This window comes from Eschrichtius robustus, chromosome 15 (genome assembly GCF_028021215.1).
Source record: "Eschrichtius robustus isolate mEscRob2 chromosome 15, mEscRob2.pri, whole genome shotgun sequence".
In the NCBI taxonomy this organism is placed as follows: domain Eukaryota; kingdom Metazoa; phylum Chordata; class Mammalia; order Artiodactyla; family Eschrichtiidae; genus Eschrichtius; species Eschrichtius robustus.
In genome coordinates, this window is record NC_090838.1 from 89,937,378 (window position 1) to 89,956,006 (window position 18,629).

The 18,629-nt window shown below is 47.2% G+C and overlaps 1 protein-coding gene across 8 annotated transcripts in view; it reads right to left on the minus strand.

Moving 5' to 3' along the window:
- TBC1D8 (TBC1 domain family member 8) overlaps nucleotides 1-18,240 on the minus strand; it is a 132,219-nt gene extending 113,979 nt beyond the window's left edge. For all 8 annotated transcript variants that reach the window (XR_011076728.1, XM_068565093.1, XM_068565092.1 and 5 more), the window contains exon 1: nucleotides 17,937-18,240. Coding sequence is in view for 7 of the 8 variants with exons in the window: in XM_068565093.1 (XP_068421194.1) it covers nucleotides 17,937-18,063 (127 nt within the window). In the remaining variant the exon portion in view is untranslated. The remainder of the gene's footprint in view (nucleotides 1-17,936) is intronic.
- Nucleotides 18,241-18,629: the final 389 nt, after the last annotated feature.

Sequence of the window (18,629 nt, forward strand, 5' to 3'; positions counted from 1 at the left end):
CTCATTTGACAGGTGAAGAATCTGAGCCTGGAGGAAGCTGGGTGGGTGACTCGGGGTCACAGAGCACAGGGAGTTAGTTGCCTGCGTGAGACTGGAACCCAGCACCTGGTCCTGCTCCAGGCTCTACCCACTGCTGCTGTCTTACCCTGCAAAAGTCAAGGACCACTATGGAGAACAGTATGGAGGGTCCTTAAAAAACTAAAAAGAGACCTACCATATGATCCAGCAATCCCACTCCTGGGCATACATACGGAGAAACCCATAATTCAAAAAGAGTCATGTACCAAAATGTTCATTGCAGCTCTATTTACAATAGCCAGGACGTGGAAGCAACCTAAGTGTCCATCATCGGATGAATGGATAAAGAAGATGTGGCACATATATACAATGGAATATTACTCAGCCATAAAAAGAAACGAAATTGAGTTATTTGTAATGAGGTGGATGGAGTTAGAGTCTGTCATACAGAGTGAAGTAAGTCAGAAAGAGAAAAACAATTACCATATGCTAACATACATATATGGAATCTAAGGGGGAAGAAAAAAAAGGTCATGAAGAACCTAGTGGCAAGACGGGAATAAAGACACAGACCTACTAAAGAATGGACTTGAGGATATGGCGAGGGGGAAGGGTAAGATGTGACAAAGTGAGAGAGTGGCATGGACATATATACACTACCAAACGTAAAACAGATAGCTAGTGGGAAGCAACCGCATAGCACAGGGAGATCAGCTCTGTGCTTTGTGACCAGCTAGAGGGGTGGGATAGGGGGGGTGGGAGGGAGGGAGATGCAAGAGGGAAGAGATATGGGAACATATGTATAGCTGATTCACTTTGTTATAAAGCAGAAACTAACACACCATTGTAAAGCAATTATACTCCAATAAAGATGTTAAAAAAAAAAAAAAAATACATGCACCCCAATGTTCACAGCAGCACTATTTACAATAGCCAAGACATGGAAGCAACCTAAATGTCCATTGACAGATGAATGGATAAAGAAGAGGTGGTACGTGTATACAGTGGAATACTACTCAGCCATAAAAAAGAACAAAATAATACCATTTGCAGCAACACGGATGGACCTAGAGATTATCATACTAAGTAAGTCAGACAGAGAAAGACAAGTATCATATGATATCACTTATATGTGGAATCTAAAGAAAAAGATACAAATGAACTTATTTACAAAGCAGAAACAGACACACAGACATAGAAAACAAACTTATGGGGACTTCCCTGGTGGTCCAGGGGTTGGAATCCACCTTCCAATGCAGGGGACGAGGGTTCGATCCCTGGTCGGGGAACTAAGATCGCACATGCCGTGAGGCAACTAAGCTCACACGCCGCAACTAGTGAGCCTGTGCACTTTGGAGCCCAGGTGCCACAACTACTGAGCCCACAGCCCCAACTAGAGAGAAGCCTGCACACCGCAACGAAAGATCCTGCATGCCACAGCTAAGATCCAATGCAGCCAAAAGTAAATAAATATTTTAAAAAGAAAACAAACTTACAGTTACCAAAGGGGAAAAGTGGAGGCGGGGTGGGGGGAGATAAATTAGGAAGTTGGGATTAACATGTACACACTACTATATATAAAATAGGTGAACAACAAGGACACACTGTATAGCACAGGGAACTATACTCAATATTTTGTAATAACCTAGAAGGGAAGAGAATCTGAAAAATATTAAAAATATATAAATATAAAAATATATACAAACTGAATCAATTTGCTGTACACCCAAAACTCACATAACGCTGTAAATCAACTATACTCCAAAAAAAAAAAAAAAAGTTGAGGACCACCACACCCCCCCACATACAGCTTCCAATTATTCCATGATAACAAGCAGGGGAGGACAGACTAATACTGACTAAGCCCAGTGGCTGTCAAGCACTGTCCTAGTACTTCAGATGCATTTTTCCCCAATTACTATTATAATTACAACAATTTGTGTTAGGTAGGTAGTATTAGCCCATTTTACAGAAGAGTAAACTAAGGCCCAAGGTCATACAAGGAATAAGAACAAGGCTTCTTCCCTTTCCTACCTCCTCATAGTCCTATTCTTTTTGCCAACAATGATGAAGGAAATGAGATATAGATGTAATTGAGGACATATTAGAACAATCCACCGAAACCAAATTAACTTTAACTATTCCACTCTGTGGCTTAGTTATAAAACACAAAACTACATGAAATCCAAAACAAACAACCAAACAATAAACGTGAAGATGCCCCGAAGTCAAATTCTAATTCTTCTTCATCTTCTTCTTCAATGGACTGCCATGCTCCTCTAAACTAGCTTCAGTTCTCTTCAGGTCTCCCCTCAACCTTAACGGGAAGAGAAGCGAGGGTCTCTAGAACCAGGCTGAGGGTGCTCAGGAAGCTGGGGACCCCAGCAAACTGAGTACGGTCCCAGCCATACAGTCAAGTCCACAGAGGCCCAGAGAGACGGAGAATCAGATGCAAAAATCGTGTCTCCTCAAAAAATTAAATATGGAATTACCGTATGACCCAGCCATTCCACTTCTGGGTATACACCCAGAAGAACTAAAAGCAGGGACTTGAACAAATATTTGCACACCTATGTTCCCAGCAGCATTATTCACGACAGGCAAAAGGCAGAAGCAGCTCAGTGTCCTTCGATGGATGAACAGGTAAGTGAGACCTGGTCTATACATACAATGGAATATTATTCAGCCTTCAAAGGGAAGGAATCTGACACAGGCTGCAGTGTGGATGAACCTTGAGGACATTATGCTCAGTGAAATAAGCCAGTCACGAAAAGACAAATACTGCATGATTTCACTTATACAAGGGAACTAGAAGAGTCAGATTCTTAGAGACAGAAAGCAGAATGCTGGTGCCAGGGGCTGGGGGAGGGAGGAATGGGAGTCAGTGTTAATGGGGACAGAGTTTCAGTCTGGGAAGAAGAAGAAGAAAATTCCAGAGCCACACAGTGATGATGGTTGCACAACAATGTGAAGGTCCTTAATGCCACTTAACTGTACACTTAAAAATCACTGACATGGAAAGCTTTATGTTATGCATATTCTACCACAATTTTTTTTTTTTTAAATTCTGTTACTTAAACCATTTTTAAAGGAACAAAGCAAAGCAAGGGTCTTGACAGACACCAGCCCAGCCCAAGAGGAGGGGAGCAGGTCTGGAGGAGCTGAGCTGGGGGAAGGTGGGAACTGAGTCTCAGGGGCCCCCTTATCTTTCTAGAAAGGGCTAAACTCAGTCAAGTGACAACAGAGCCAGAGCATCTCTGCCTCGGATCAGACGGCTCCTGATCTGTAGTAAAGGAATACGGGCCAGTGGTCTCCGAAATCCCATCCCAACGTCATCCCCCTGTGACCCTCCGGGTCCGACCAGCAGGTGTCCCAGCAGAGAGATGACGTCGTCCTCGTGACGGGAAGACTTGAACCCACAGCTGCGGAGGTTATTCTTATTTTTTTATTATTATTATTTTTTTAGCATTTTTTTTTCTATTTATTTTTGGCTGTGTTGGGTCTTCGTTGCTGCGCGCGGGCTTTGTCTAGTTGTGGCGAGTGGGGGCTACTCTTCGTTGCGGTGCACGGGCTTCTCATTGCGGTGGCTTCTCTTGTTGCGGAGCACGGGCCCTAGGCGCGCAGGCTTCAGTAGTTGTGGCATGCGGGCTCGGTAGTTGTGGCTCACGGGCTCTAGAGCACAGGCTCAGTAGTTGTGGCTCACGGGCTCTAGAGCACAGGCTCAGTAGTCGTGGCGCACGGGTTTAGTTGCTCCGCGGCATGTGGGATCTTCCCGGACCAGGGCTCGAACCCGTGTCCCCAGCATACGCAGGCGGATTCTTAACCACTGCGCCACCAGGGAAGCCCGGAGGTTATTTTTAAATAGGAAAATGAGTCCACTTCATCCCAGTCACCTACGGGAGGTTGCAGAGCTGATTCACAAAAGGGAGAGGGACCGGGGCACCCCGAAGTACCAGGGAAGCCAACGGTGTCAACACTTCACAGAGCGCAGGAGGGCTGGGCCCCCAGACACACCCACACCCGAGGCCCAGGGCGGAACCCCGGGCCAGCTGTGCTCACGGTAGGTGCTCCACGTGCGGGTCCCCAGTGACGAGAAGGAGGCAAAAAGGCTTCAAGGGGGCAGGAGCTACTTCAAGTCTTTTGGCCCCAACACGGAGCTTATAAATAATGTGCCCAAAGCAGGCAAGAACCTCAAAGATTTGGTTCAAAGGCCCTAACTGCCTGGACTAAATATTTCAGTTTTTAAGGGCAAAGACCACAAAAGCCAACCTCTTACGGTGTGGAAGAAACATCACAAAATGTTTTAATGAAGTAAGTTTAAAATGATGCCCAGGCTGACATATTCAAAGGGATTTGCGTGCACACTTGAGAATTCCAGTCCTAGGTTAATTACTAGAATAAGTAAGTAATTACAAGGGCAGAGTTGTTCTAGATTGATTGCTAGAGTAGTCACGAGAGCAGAGTTGTTCTAGGTTAATTGCCAGACTAAGTAATCACTAGAGTAGAGCTGCTCTAGATTAATTACAAGAGTAGAGTACATTCCACGAGGGCAGGACTTTGTCATGTTCACTGCCTGGAAGAGAGCTAGGCGCCCAGCAGCACCATAAATACCTATTCAATGAACTTGTTTTCCAAGAGCTTCATGCTCTTAAAATTCAACTGTTTACTGACCACAACCAAGGCCTGACCTAACACTGAAACACGCACACACGATATTAAAAAGTCGTATGTCAAAGTCACTTCAAGCTTAGGGTGGTGCGGAATCCCCACCACCTGTCCTGCTGCACCTGGCCACCGGGACCCCAAGAAACCTCAACTCTTTAGAAACCAGCGTACAAAAGTGGTTGTTTCAATGAGAAAAGCAGAGGGTGGTTAGTTTGCACCACAACAAAGTTATTTTTCCTGCAGAAATTTCCTAAATAAAGGTTTTTTTAAAGTTCTACTTTATATTTTGTTATCGCAGGCTCAAAATAGCTCAATCAAAGTGGACAAGTGCTTCCGGGCTGACACTCAAACGTATTTGTTTATTTAACTTTTTATTTGGAAATAACTGCAAGCTTAAGGAAAAGCTTCAGGAATTAAAATAGGACCAAGAACACCCATATACCCTTTGCCTAGAAACAGATTCACCAACTGTTAACAGCTCACACCATCTGCTCTAACTCTGCTCTCTCTCACCCTCTCTTTTTCTCATGAGATATGATACGATATGACCAATATGATGTGATGTGGTGCGCTATGATATATGACATAATATGATGTGATGTGCTATGGTATGATGTGATGGGATATTGAATACGGATATTCTCTTAACACAATAGCCTAGTTACCAATGTCACTCAATTTAACACATGCTATGCTTTTATCTACTCTTTGTATTCCAGTTGTGTTATGTTACCCAATAACAAACACCCATTAGAGCATTTTCCCCTCCAGCCCAGGACCCTCTCTAGGGCTGGGTATCACATTTAGTTATCATGTCTGCTCAGTTTCCTTTAATCCACAGCCTTCCTTTGTCTTTTAGGACTGATGTTTTGAAGACAGAACCCCCCATCTCCCTTTTTTTGTTTTTGACAGTTTTGATCCAAAAAGTTGTTTTTAGCTTGTAATAAAAATATTCTAACATCTGAAATACTACGATCTGATTCAAATTTATAGATTTTTCTATACATTTTTTAACATCTTTATTGGAGTATAATTGCTTTACAATGGTGTGTTAGTTTCTGCTTTATAACAAAGTGAATCAGTTATACATACGTTCCCATATCTCTTCCCTCTTGCGTCTCCCACATTTTTAATAATTTACTCTGTTCTTAAAATGGAGATCTCTCTGAGGCTTAAGTAATGGGGAAACTGTCTAATTTATACAAGTCTGATTCTAAATAAAACTTTCCAGGAATGCATATCACAATATTATACATGTAGCATATTAGAGCACATCTTCCCAAAGCTTCTGCGATTAGGATCTCTTTTTGTGTGAGCACATCAGCCATTCAAGTCTCTCTCGGAGGTTCTCCCTCCCTCTCCTTCTCTCTCCCCCTCTTGTCTTCCCATCTTCCCGTCTTCCCTCCCTCCCATCTTCCCTCCCTCCCTCCCCCACACACAGACTTTCTCATGATCTTTCTGCTATAAACGGATGCTCACCTATGGAGACCCTGGTCTTGAGCCTTAGTAGGATTTCAGGCACCATCAACACAATCAAATCTCTGGCTTTGCCTACAGTGTGGGTTTCTGTAGATTTTAATTCAAAAAAAGTAAATACGCTTACCATTATATGACTCTAACTTAACTTTTGGCTATTAATATACAGTGCTCAAATCCAGCCTTCCAGGTCATACAGAAAGTTAAAAATCAAACAAGGAAAGCAGCTCTTACAGTGGGACACGCATCCCATCAAAGAGAACCTTCCAGTTCCACAAGAGGCTTTGCAACCTCTCTTCTCCTCAAATCTCAATGTTTTATTTGGATAAATGAAGACAAGCAAGAGGCTGAAAGACAAAACAACATCCGCTTAACGCAGACCTTTTCACGGCAAGCCACCTGAGCATCAGACTTCAGAGCTGTAGCTCTCGGACACGCCACCATCATCAACCTCACCTAACAGCAATTCCCAGGTTAATACACCAAGCTGTAGCGCCATCTCTATTAGCCTCACCTGGCCACGGAGCTGGCTCAGGGACTTTACTTCAACCGGCAAGTGGTGGTACAGCAGACACGCATCTCACTCTAATGTATCAAATTCAACCGCCTGCGTGGACCAAAAAACGCAGAAGGGACAATAAATTCACCTGGATAGCCCACAACTCAAGGAGCACATGCCCTGGTGTGAGCCCCTTGGGGGGCTGGAATCTCCCAGTTCCACTGAGGCCTCCACCTCGCAGAAACTCCTTGTACCAGGAGCAGATTACCAAGACAGGTGACCCTGCTGGTTTCAGGGTAAGTTTAACCGCAAGCAATTTTTGTCCTTCATGTTGATTTCGGAACCTAATCCCCACATTGAGTGGCAGCTCTATTATATGGGGATGAAAAACACAGGCACACGTATGTGTACACACACACACACACACACACACACACACACACGGTTTTGTTACACTGGGTTTACCCAAATCTAGTCTCTCCAGCCAAATCCCTGCTGTGACTGAATCCTTGACAGATGCAAGATCGTGAGCTATATATTCTGAAAGTAATCTTAAGGCCTTGCTTACATTTTACATTTATTTTAAATTATAACAGCAAAACAGCAACATAACAGAAACTCAGAACCCACCTTGGCTCTCTATGCTCCAGTAGTAGATGAAATATCTAATCTCTATCTAAGGTGCGCTAACCTTTTCTGCCTTTTTTTTTTTTTTTTTTAACAAAGTGTTTCTGTCATGTAAATACTGCTTCTCAAGTGAGAAACTCCAGAGGTTCCTTCCACACCTTGCATCACTAGGCCCATCCCATTTTAAGAATGTTACCAAATTTCCTCATGAAAACATTCCTACATCCCATCATTGGGCCACAATTTAGAACCCTGTTAGATGGACTCAATCATTCAGGGCAGCCAAACTTCATGGGGAGCCTTTGTAATTCACTGAAATAATCTGCATTTTCCATCTAGCAATAAATTCTATTTTTTGAATCCTGATAACATGATTTACAACAAAAGACTATTTAGCTTTATGAATCTGAGAAATAAAGTCTGGTCAAAACACTTAGTGAAGCCAGATCAGATTCCCACCAGCACTTACCCCAGACAAGAGGGTACAAGGGGCGTGGCACCAAATGCCAAACAAGTAACATTACCCAATTTTTTAAGTTGCCACGGTCTCCTCAAAGGGTTTCTTTTGCCAGGTGAAGCAATCACTGTTCAGGGCTGAGCCAACATCCTTGGGTTCCATCTAAATTAGTTAAACTCTCTTGGTGGTCAGTTACAGATCCTTTGAGGCATTTTTTTGTTGTTGTTCAGTCCTGAGTACTTAACCTCATTTCCAAAACAAAATTCCTTGGGAAATGCTCCTGAGGTCTCCCTCCCCTGGATGCCTTACCTACGTCCTTGACCTCTTCAAATCCTACCCATTGCCCATCTCAAGGCCCAGCTGCCCTTCCGCAAGCCCACAATACCTACAGATCCATCATTCAGCACTCTGTTGACAAATAATAAATTTGTAACAGTGACAACAACAAAAACCAACCAAACTCCACCTTAACAAAGCTGTACCCACACGCGGTCCCTACCTCCTCACCACCCGCCAGCAGCCTCCAGCCCACTCCTACACCACGCCAACCGGCACCCAAACTGCTCTCGCTGAGGTTGCCAACGTCTTACAAGCCTGTTCCACACGACGTTGCATAGTTGATCCCTCTTCCCTCCCTCCTTCTTGAATACTCTTCTCTTGCCTTCTGGAAAAATCCACTCTGATTTCCTCCCCTCCCAAGCCACTCCTCACCCCCCTCTGTGGTTTCCTCCTCCTCTGTCCAGGCCTTACTGGACAGCTCACGGCCCGTCAAAGCTAACTTATCCAAAGCAGGCTCTCAGAGGCCGCAGGGCTTTTGCACATGCTGTTTCTTCCACTCAGAAGGCTCTTTCTCTCACTCTGCAGCAGGCCAGCACCATCCTATACACCCTGCAGGTCTCAGCTGAGATCACAGGTCCTCAGAGAAATGCTCCCTGACACCTCAAGCTAAATTAGCTTCCGTGTTATTCCCTCTCACACCCCCTACATTTACCACCATTGATAATTCTGTATTTCATGGTTTAATACTGCCACCCCCACCAACCACGAGCACCTTGCCCCCTCCAGACCGTACGCTTCATGAGAACAAAGGGCCTGGCATTGTTGGATGCAATATTCTTTGGGCTTTTTCTTCTTCTTTACATACAAATAATTAAGTGGATTTTGCCAACATGTCTATAAAATATAACAGTTTGAAATATAAACTCTTCCACAAAGCAAAAACTGCTGTTGTTGCTATATTATCACTGTTTTGCAGGTTAAGGAACTGAGACCCCAGAAGGAATGGGATGCAGTTATAGTACCCTACCTATAGGAAAGGGACAAAAATTATAAATGTATTGTATGTGTATAACTCTAACCTGATTTCTTCTCTGGAGGAAAACAATCATCCAGAATAGATATATTTTAATTTCAAATAAAAGTACCTGGCTAGATTAGATGCATTTCTGAAAATAGGTTTTAAGCCTCTGTGAAATTGACATACCCCACATACCCGAGACACTTTGAAGGCTAAATATAGTTTACTGAGAGGACAAATATGTGAAGCAGGGCAGTTCAGGAATCACGGCCGTGAGGCACTAATATGACTCTGCTTCAATGCCTCTCCTGACCCCGTTACCCACGGGATCCCCATTACCCAGAAAAAATGCCAAGCTCTCCCAAAGTTTACATTCTGTATTTTATCCAGTTTACATGTGCATGGAAAGAAGCATCTAACTGGACAAGGTCCATGAGAAACCCAGCAGCCCCTCCCTGCTCCCACTTCCCAGCTCCCCGAGGGCAACCACTCCCAGTTCTTCACTGGTTCTTTTCCCATTCACCTCCACTTCTCCGGGAATATGCTGGTACGACTACTTCAGTTTTCCATGCGGGCATCGGCTGGCAACTTCCAGAAGTGGAGGATGTATCCCCCATTCACTCAGCAACCCCACCTGCCACTCACTCCTCAATTAGGCAGCAGCCGGGGTTAGACCCCGAGTCGATATTTACATTCTTGTAACGACGTAAACGTTAGTGCAAGCTGAGCTTTGTAGTAAAAGGATGAAACCTTGCCTAACCTACACAGCTTTTTATGTTCCCTGGAGTTGACAACTGTCCTGGAATTCTTGGCTGATTCAGCTTTCTATGTGTCAAGAATTCACCCACAAGCTCTCCCCTGGTGATAGGATGTTCCTCCAACACGTGCAAATGCAAGCGTGTCCCTGCTCTATCAGTTTCTCTTCTCCTAGGAGTTGTCCTGGAGCCTCCGCCCTGCTCCTATCTGGACTGAGGACCAGACTCTCATCTAAGGCTCTCCCTTCACCATCATCCCGGAGATTCCCTTCTAAAGATTTCTTCTTAAACAAGTAACAAAAAGTACAAACTATTAGAGGACAAGAATGGTACATCTGGCTGCGTGAAAATTAAGAATTTGGTCCTTCAAAAGACCCACAACAAAAATACAAAGCCCAGGCATGGAGTGAGAGATTTTTCAATACATATAATTGAAAAAGAATACAGAACACATAGACACATGTGCGTGCACACATACACAGACACACACACACACAGCTCCTAAGATAAGAAGAAGACACAAACCTTTCTCAAAAGGCAAAACAAATACTTAATAAACACATAAAAAGATTCTTACCCCTATGAGGGAAACACCATCTCGGTGGTTCTCAGATACTATTTTAATACCTACTAGATTGGCCAAAAGTAACATCTCTGACAATGTTCACAGCAGCACTATTTGTAACAGCAAAACAACAGCAACTAGAAACCCAAATATCAACTGACAGGAGAATGAATGAATGAATCAATCGATAATGGTATATTCATTCAATGGGTCACTACCCATCAACGAAAATAAATAAACATGGTTACATGCATCAGCATGGTTCAATGTTAGAGAAACATAATTATACACATAAAACTGTAACTATAATGGGGGGGGGGCAGAAAAATAAGCTTCGGAAAAAAATACATAAAGTATGATTCCCCTTGTAAAAAGTTTAAGAGAAAAAACATACAAAACTAAACAATGTGTTGATTAGGGATACATATAAATGTGTCAAAACTATAGATAAAAGCAAGGGAGTATTAACACATAATTCAGGATATTAATGCCCACAAGGGAAGGAAGGGAATATAATCAGGAAAACACACAAGAAATCTCTCAAGCACTGGAAACATTCTAAACATTTTTTAGTAACAGCCGGTGGGTATTATATTATTTATGCTTTACATTTGCATTATATGCGCCTATGCACATGAAAGATTTCATAATTTAAAACTTCAGGTAGGGCTTCCCTGGTGGCGCAGTGGTTGAGAATCTGCCTGCCAATGCAAGGGACACGGGTTCAAGCCCTGGTCTGGGAAGATCCCACATGCCACGGTGCAACTAGGCCCGTGAGCCACAATTGCTGAGCCTGCGCGTCTGGAGCCTGTGCTCCGCAACAAGAGAGGCCGCTTTAGTGAGAGGCCCGCACACCGCAGTGAAGAGTGGCCCCCACTTGCCGCAACTAGAGAAAGCCCTCGCACAGAAACGAAGACCCAACACAGCCATAAGTAAATAGATAAATAAAATTTTAAAAAAAAAGAAAAGAAAAGGTGTCTTTAAAAAAATAAATAAATAAAACTTCAGGTAAACTATCATCCCATTATATCTGAATATCCATTCTCTACTAGTAACTATTTATTCAGAATAAAACCAATCACAAAGTACAGTACCTTTTCCTAAGGAGACCTTACTGGGGGCTGTTTATTTTGTTGTTGATTTCTCTTTCTCTTTTTTTAAAGTTAAAAAAAAAAAAAGGAAGCAGAAAAATAATAAAATCTAATGGTTACAACACACCCACCAAATGTTCAAGGATATTAATGACTCAGATTCGTAGAGCTGTGTTAGTTGGCTGGTGATGTGCTGGGAAAATCATTCTGGGTCTGTACAGGATCATTTCCATAAAGGTTACCAACGGGGAGTTCTAACAGCTGGGCTGGCGCAGCTGACAAACCACCACTAATCCTTACAAGCACATAGGGCGGGTGTGAGAAATAACAATAACAACCCTCTGTATTATTTATTCCTGTTTTCTTCATAACTTCCATTTTCAGGATCATGCGAAACATTTCTCAACCTCAAAGGCTCACAGATATCAATTCTACGTGGGCATTCGTGTATTCACTAAATACATATCAACAGTGCTCCAGCGACAGCAAGGATTCCAGGGCAGGCGGCACAGTGGTGAGGGACGCAGACCTGGGACCTCCCTTCTGGAGCTCAAGGTCTGGTTTGCTCGAAACAGATAAAGCCACAAAGAGCCACATCACGACAAACAGTGGTCAGTGTTCTAAAGGAAAAGCAGAGGGCGAGACAAGAGGATGGGGGCAGGGGGGGTCCATGTCCAAGCAGTGGAGCTTAGGCTGAGACTGGAAGGGCAGGTGGGAGCGCCCCAGGCAGAGGGGACAGCCCGTGAAGGCCCGGGAGAGGAAAGTGACCGACACTGGAGGGTCTTTGCTCGAGTGCAGAAGGCAGGGGAGAAAGAGCCTTAGAGGTGGTGCAGGGGTAGCTCATGCGAGACCCCAGGAGCCGTGAAAATACGTCCAGGGCTGCTTTTTAATGCAATTGATTAAAGCTTTACAAAATAAGGAGGGGAAAAAAAATCTGTGCTGGAAATATGATCAGATTTACTACTTTCATTTTAAATAAATCCCTCCTTGATCCAACGCTGCCAGAATATGGCTCAAGTAAATGAATTCTTTAAACGTTCCAAGCCTCCCAATCGTTTTCAGCTCTTCCTAAAGAGCCCCAGTTAGGCTGAAACAGCCTTCCCTACCCACACATTTGTACCTATTATTTCCTGGAGTGACACAGCCCAGGCCTTGTTTGATTATCTAATTACAAATGCATGGCCCTTATTACGTTCTCATTAAAGGCACCTGTTGGGAATCCCAAAGCTTCCGTTAATGGCTTATCAGCCCTTAGAGGTAACACCAGTTATTTTACTTATACAAACCTTCTGATTTATGCCCCTGGAATCAAAGTACTTCCTGTTGTCTGTGATTTCTCCCTTGTTGTGCTTCTGGGAAACGAGACCAAAGCGTGTAAGACTCTAGAGCCAATATGTGGGGAGTCTGCGCAATGCAACGGCCGCCCTGTTGAGCCAGAGGGGTTTTTGTTGGTGGCAGGGATGAAATCCACCACCAACTTCAGCTACCTGAGCGGGACTCCAGCTGACGTCAGGCGGACTAGCCAAGAAAGGCCACGCTGGTGCTGGGCTTCACCATTCCAGCCATGGAGTGGAGTCATTCTGAGCAAGCTCTGGGAACCCCACGGGAATCCCTAGATGAGACTCCCCCAGTCTCCTGTTCCAAAGGCAGGAGACGACTCACCCTGGGCACAGCCGGCCACTCACACTCAGTTCCCTTTATCTACCAGGACTTAATGCGGGCAAAGACCCCCTGTATCCAACTCCTGCTGGCACAAATTGCTAGTTAAGTACTTACTCTTCGAATTACACTTAGCAAATCCTGCGCTAATAGATAAATGTTGCTTACATCCTTTGCTACAATGCAAACTATTTTACGACACTTCGTGTTCTAAGAAGCGCTCTTGTTCTTCGGTTGTTTTCAATGTTACTCTGCTTTGCTTCTCTTCAAATCTACCAGGTGACGAGCACAACTACGCCCTGCATGTATATTGTTTATTTTCATTCTCACCCTTCTTATAATCGGAAGCCTTGTGCATTGCTGATGGGAAAGATGGGCTAGCCATGCTGGAAAACAGCTTCCAACCCTCTAAAGTTAGTTTTTGTCCGTGCCTTAAGGCAGAGTTATAAGGAAGGCTCAAAGAAGCCAAATAAACGGGCCCAGATTTGTGCCAAACCAACTTATCTTGACTCCAAAGCCCATATTTTCCACTCCCACTCCTTACTTCCTCCCTTGACCCAGTTAGGAAATCGGTTAGCCCGTAACTGCTACAAACGCGGTGACAGGAACAGGGGCCAAAGGGAAACACTCTGAAAAGTAGAAAACATCAATATGTGATTCAAATTATTACTTTTAAACTGCCAGCCTCTTTGGGAAAAGAACTGCAAGATTATACAGGAATGTGCGTAATAAAACACTGAAAAATAAAATCCTTCAGAGGGGCACATCTGGGTGGTGATATTCGGTCTTTATATTTTTATTTTTATTTTGTTAATTTATTTTTGGCTGCATTGGGTCTTTGTTGCTGCATGCGGGCTTTCTCTAGTTGTGGCGAGCGGGGGCTTCTCACTGCAGTGGCTTCTCTTGTTGCGGAGCACGGGCTCTAGGCGCACGGACTTCAGTAGTTGTGGCGCACGCGGCTCGCGGGCTCTAGAGCGCAGGCTCAGTAGTTGTGGCACACGGGCTTAGTTGCTCCGCGGCACGGGGGATCTTCCTGGACCAGGGCTCGAACCCGTGTCCCCTGCACTGGCAGGCGGATTCTTAACCACTGCACCACCAGGGAAGCCCATCGGTCTTTAAAGTTTCATTCATGCTGCTCATTTTAAGTGCATCAGAGACCCCGGGGTGCGGGGGGGTGGGGGTGGGCAGTGATGTTGGGTGTCCTTCTGCCCACCACTTCCCAAAGGCTAACTGCTCCCACTCTGTTCTCCCAGAGCTGCACTTTTATAAGAAATATTCCCACAGGCTGGAGACCGTATCCAAGGGAACACTGTGTAACTTCACTTCCTCCCTTCCAGGGCAGCAAAAATCACTCTGTCAGGGGACTTGTGGAAACATCTTACAATACTGTGTTCAGCCACACCATGTTCAAACTGGAAGCGAAGGTCACTGCCTTCCAGCACCGCCTGCCCCCTCCCCAGCCCAAGATCTCCTTCTCGAAGCGGGTCCCTGGGGCTGGTAATTGAAGCCACCTGAGAGGCCGGTGCCCTGCTCCTTTGCCCTCAAAGGAGAAGCTACAAAAATAGACAGGAGCTTTCAATTCCCACTCAACCCTCTCCAGCTTTCCGGTGGGTCAGCCTGCAGGTACACAGGAAGCCGAGGAGAGAGAGGGCACGTTTCCTGGCCCATGTGATCAGCTCAGTCTGAAAGCTGGGCCTCCACACCCACCCAACTTTTGAGAAAAAAAAGTGGGCTCCACCTTTCATGCATGGACTCAACCATCTATTCATCCTACAAATGTTACCTGAGCATATACGCAGTGCTAGGCACCATCACAGGTAAAATACCTGCCCTCATAGACCAGACAGTTTAGTAAGGGAAACAATGAACAAAATAAGTATTTTGTATATTAGAAAGGGCTATGGAGAAAATAAACCTGGACATGTGTATAGGGAGTGTGTGTGTGTGTGTGTGTGTAAGCAGGAGGACAAGTTACAATCCTCAATGAAAGAAAACCTTCTATTTCTGAGGGCGGGCAAGTTTTCAACATGTCAGATTACTTTAAACGCCAATGGAGACCTCACATTTTTAAGCCCCTACCACCTAATCTCAAACTCAGCATCGCAATACAAAAAGAGACACTTCCTTTTATTGCTCCCTTACATTTTATCTCCAGCCCTCTTAATCATCCTCTACTTGCTTCTCTCCAAAGAAAAGCCTAAAACCAGTCAGAATGCACACCCTTTGATTTCACAGATAAACTCAGTTTAAGCTTTAAATCTTTGAAATAAATTGCTAAATATCTGCCAAATTAGAATTCTACGTTTTCTGAAAACCGCCACCAACATGGAGCTGGCCTCTGTGTCACATCAGTTTTGATTTTACAACATTCGTAGGGCCCCAGTAAGACCAGCCATCAGAGGATGTGGTAACAGGGTTGCCTAACTGGTACAGCCATTGGCTCCCCGGCTAAATGTCCAAAGGTGGACTGTTCAGCTGCCGTAGGGGATGCCACCCTTTCACAATCAGCAGGAGGTTCTGAGTCTCCAAGAAATAAAGCAAAGTGCCAGGGGTCTCTTTGTGGGGAATTTTCCTCCCTTTTTTGGCCAATCTTACTGCCTTCAAGAATAAGAAAATTGGGCTTCCCTGGTGGCACAGTGGTTAAGAATCCGCCTGCCAATGCAGGAGACACAGGTTCAAGCTCTGGTCCGGGAAGATCCCACATGCCGTGGAGCAACTAAGCCCGTGCGTCACAACTACTGAGCCTGCGCTCTAGAGCCCGCGAGCCACAACTACTGAGCCCACGTGCCTAGAGCCCGTGCTCCGCAACAAGAGAAGCCACCGCAAGGAGAAGCCCGCGCACCGCAACGAAGAGTAGCCCCCGCTCGCCACAACTAGAGAAAGCCTGCGCGCAGCAACGAAGACCCAACACAGCCAAAAAATAAATTAAAAAAAAAAAAAAAAAGAAAACTGTGCATATTCACAGCAAGCCCAAACCAAAGTAAAGCCCAAAGGCACAGGTGCTACAGCCCTGCTTGATTTTGGAATGCAGCAGGAGGGGGGGGCATCATTTTGAGTTCATCTCAGACAGACTGGACCTCAAAGCAGGCTCTCCAGAAGGGAAGCCGTCCTGAACCTCCATCAGGCACGGGATCTGAGGCTTTGCCCTCCAGGTCTGGACCCACCTCCCCTGCTGGATGGTGAATAACCTGAAGTCCTTCCCAAAGTAGCCACAGGACGAGCATCCCACAGTCAGTGTGCGCTGAACTAAGTCAATGAACGTTTGCTGGACCGACGTTCCTTGTTTCCTGTTTCACAAATCTTCAAGCCCTGTCCTCACCCTCTACTAAAGGAGACCATTTATAGGCCAAGTGCTGTGTTTAATGCACCAAAGATTAAGATACACAGCCTTCAAAGGACTGGGGAGACGAACCCCTCCTCCGGCCTCTTCACCTCTGATGAGCCCCACAGGGCGCCACCAACCTCCATTTCCCAAGAGCCCAGGCACTAAGTGCCACTGTGCTGCCCAGGGGCCCAGAAGGCCCACCCAACCTCCTACACTAACTCCCCCACTCAGAGTTTCAAACAGCCCGCAGAGCAGGCCCACCTGCTGCCCACCTGTTCCCACTGATCACCATGACCATTGGTCACCCCACTGCCCCTTCCTTCCAGAAATCCCACCAACTCCGGCTGACTCCTTGAGGCTCAGTGAAGTCTACCCTCCCTACCGAATCCAACTGCCTGCTTTCCGGCCTCCCCGATCTAAAGTATGGGAAGGGTAATGCCCTGGCACTTGGTTCTGCCCTTTCAGGACATATGAATCGCATTTCCCCATAGACTTGACTCCAGGAGGGCCTTCCCCAGAATAAACAGGCAGCAGTCACCAACAATGAGCCCGGGGACCCAAGCTCGTCCCCTTGACCACCCTCTCCCCAGCCTTGGTCTCCTCCTCCTCGGTATAAGGAGGGACAAAATGGGAAGATCTAAAGTCCCTCTTATTTCAGATTCCAAAATCTGAAATCCCATATAGCTTCCCTAGATACAACTGGAAAAGGCTCATATTGTTCCTCTGTTGACCTTTTAAACAGGTGTCCCAGCTTATGCAAGTTATCCAAAGGCCTGATTTTCAAAGAGTTTTGGACCATAACTTTCAGAGGAAAAAAAATGTTTTTTTTTTTTTTTTTTTAGTAAATTTTACAAGCCTGAGTTTTCTTCCTCCTTTCATTCCTAGGAGGAAAGTGAAGGGATGGGGGCGGGAACTGACCTGCTCAGTTCTGCTATTAAGATCACGGGCTCGGAATTCGTACCACCTGCGTTTCTCCTCCGGGCGTGGAGACCGTCCCAGGCCCGCCCGGCCCGACCCGTTCACCCGCCCGACAGTCCCGGATTGCCAGAGCCTCCCGAGCTGCGCCCCGCCATGGGCCGGCCGTGTGTCCCCAGCCGTGACACCACCTGGAGCCTCGGGCGCGTCCAGATGGCCGGGACGCACCCGCTGTCACCTGGCCCCGCACGGCGGCCCCGCTCCTCCCCGGGCGGCCCTCGCTCCAGCCGGCGTCTCTCCTTCGCTTCCCGAGCCAAGCCTGGCCTCCGGGCGGTCACCGGGCCAGGCGGCGAAGGCACCTGCCCCGCCCGGGAAAATGCACGAGCCCGCAAGTCCCTTCTGCCACCACCTCGACGGGAGCTTGCAGGAGAGGCAGGAGAAAGGAAAACAAGCCCGAGGCAGGGCCGGCCTGGCGTCTCCCACAAAACCGCCACCTGCGCCGCAGCCCCGGACTGGGGCCGCGGGCCCGGCGGGGAGCGAGGTCCGGGCCCGGCCGATGCGCCCGCCCGCCCCGGCGCGCCCCTTACCCGTGAGCCGGCCGCCCCCCTCGCCGTGCCCGCGGCGCCGCTGCAGGATGAAGTAGCAGCTGCTCTTCTGAGTCACCCAGAGCTTCAAGGCGTTCTTCAGCAACACCTCCTCGGGCTTGAGCCACATCGCGGAGGTCCGGCCGCGCCCGCGGGCCCCGGCTCACATCGCCCCGGCCGCCGGGCCGAGCCCGCTTGGGAGGAGGAGGAGGCGGCGGCGGCGGCGGCGGCGGCGGCGGCGGCAGCGGTGGGGAGCGCAACCAGCCGGCGCCCTGAGCTCGGGAGTCCGGGGAGCGCGGCGGGCGCAGCTCGCCCCTCGCGGCCCGCGCAGCCCGCGCGCAGGCCCCGCCCCGGGCCCGCCCACGGGTCGCCGCGCCCCGCCCACCGGCCGCGCCCCGCCCACCCCGCCGGCTCCTGCGGCGCCGCCAGGGTTTCCGAGTCCCGGCGGCTCCAGCGCAGTTCCGGAGTGGAGGGAGGAAGTCCAATCCCGGCTGCCGGGCTCCCCGCCTCTCCCCCTGCGCTCGCGGGGGGCGCCGCGGCCCCTCTCCTCTCCAACGCCCCTGCGGGGAGGCAGCCCGGAGAGCAGCAGGAGGAGGAGGAGGCGATGGTGAAAAAGACATCTTGTTGTCCCAGCTGCAGGTTGCCGACCTAGGGCATTTATCTTTGGGGGTACAGAATGCACCCCAGGAAATCCAG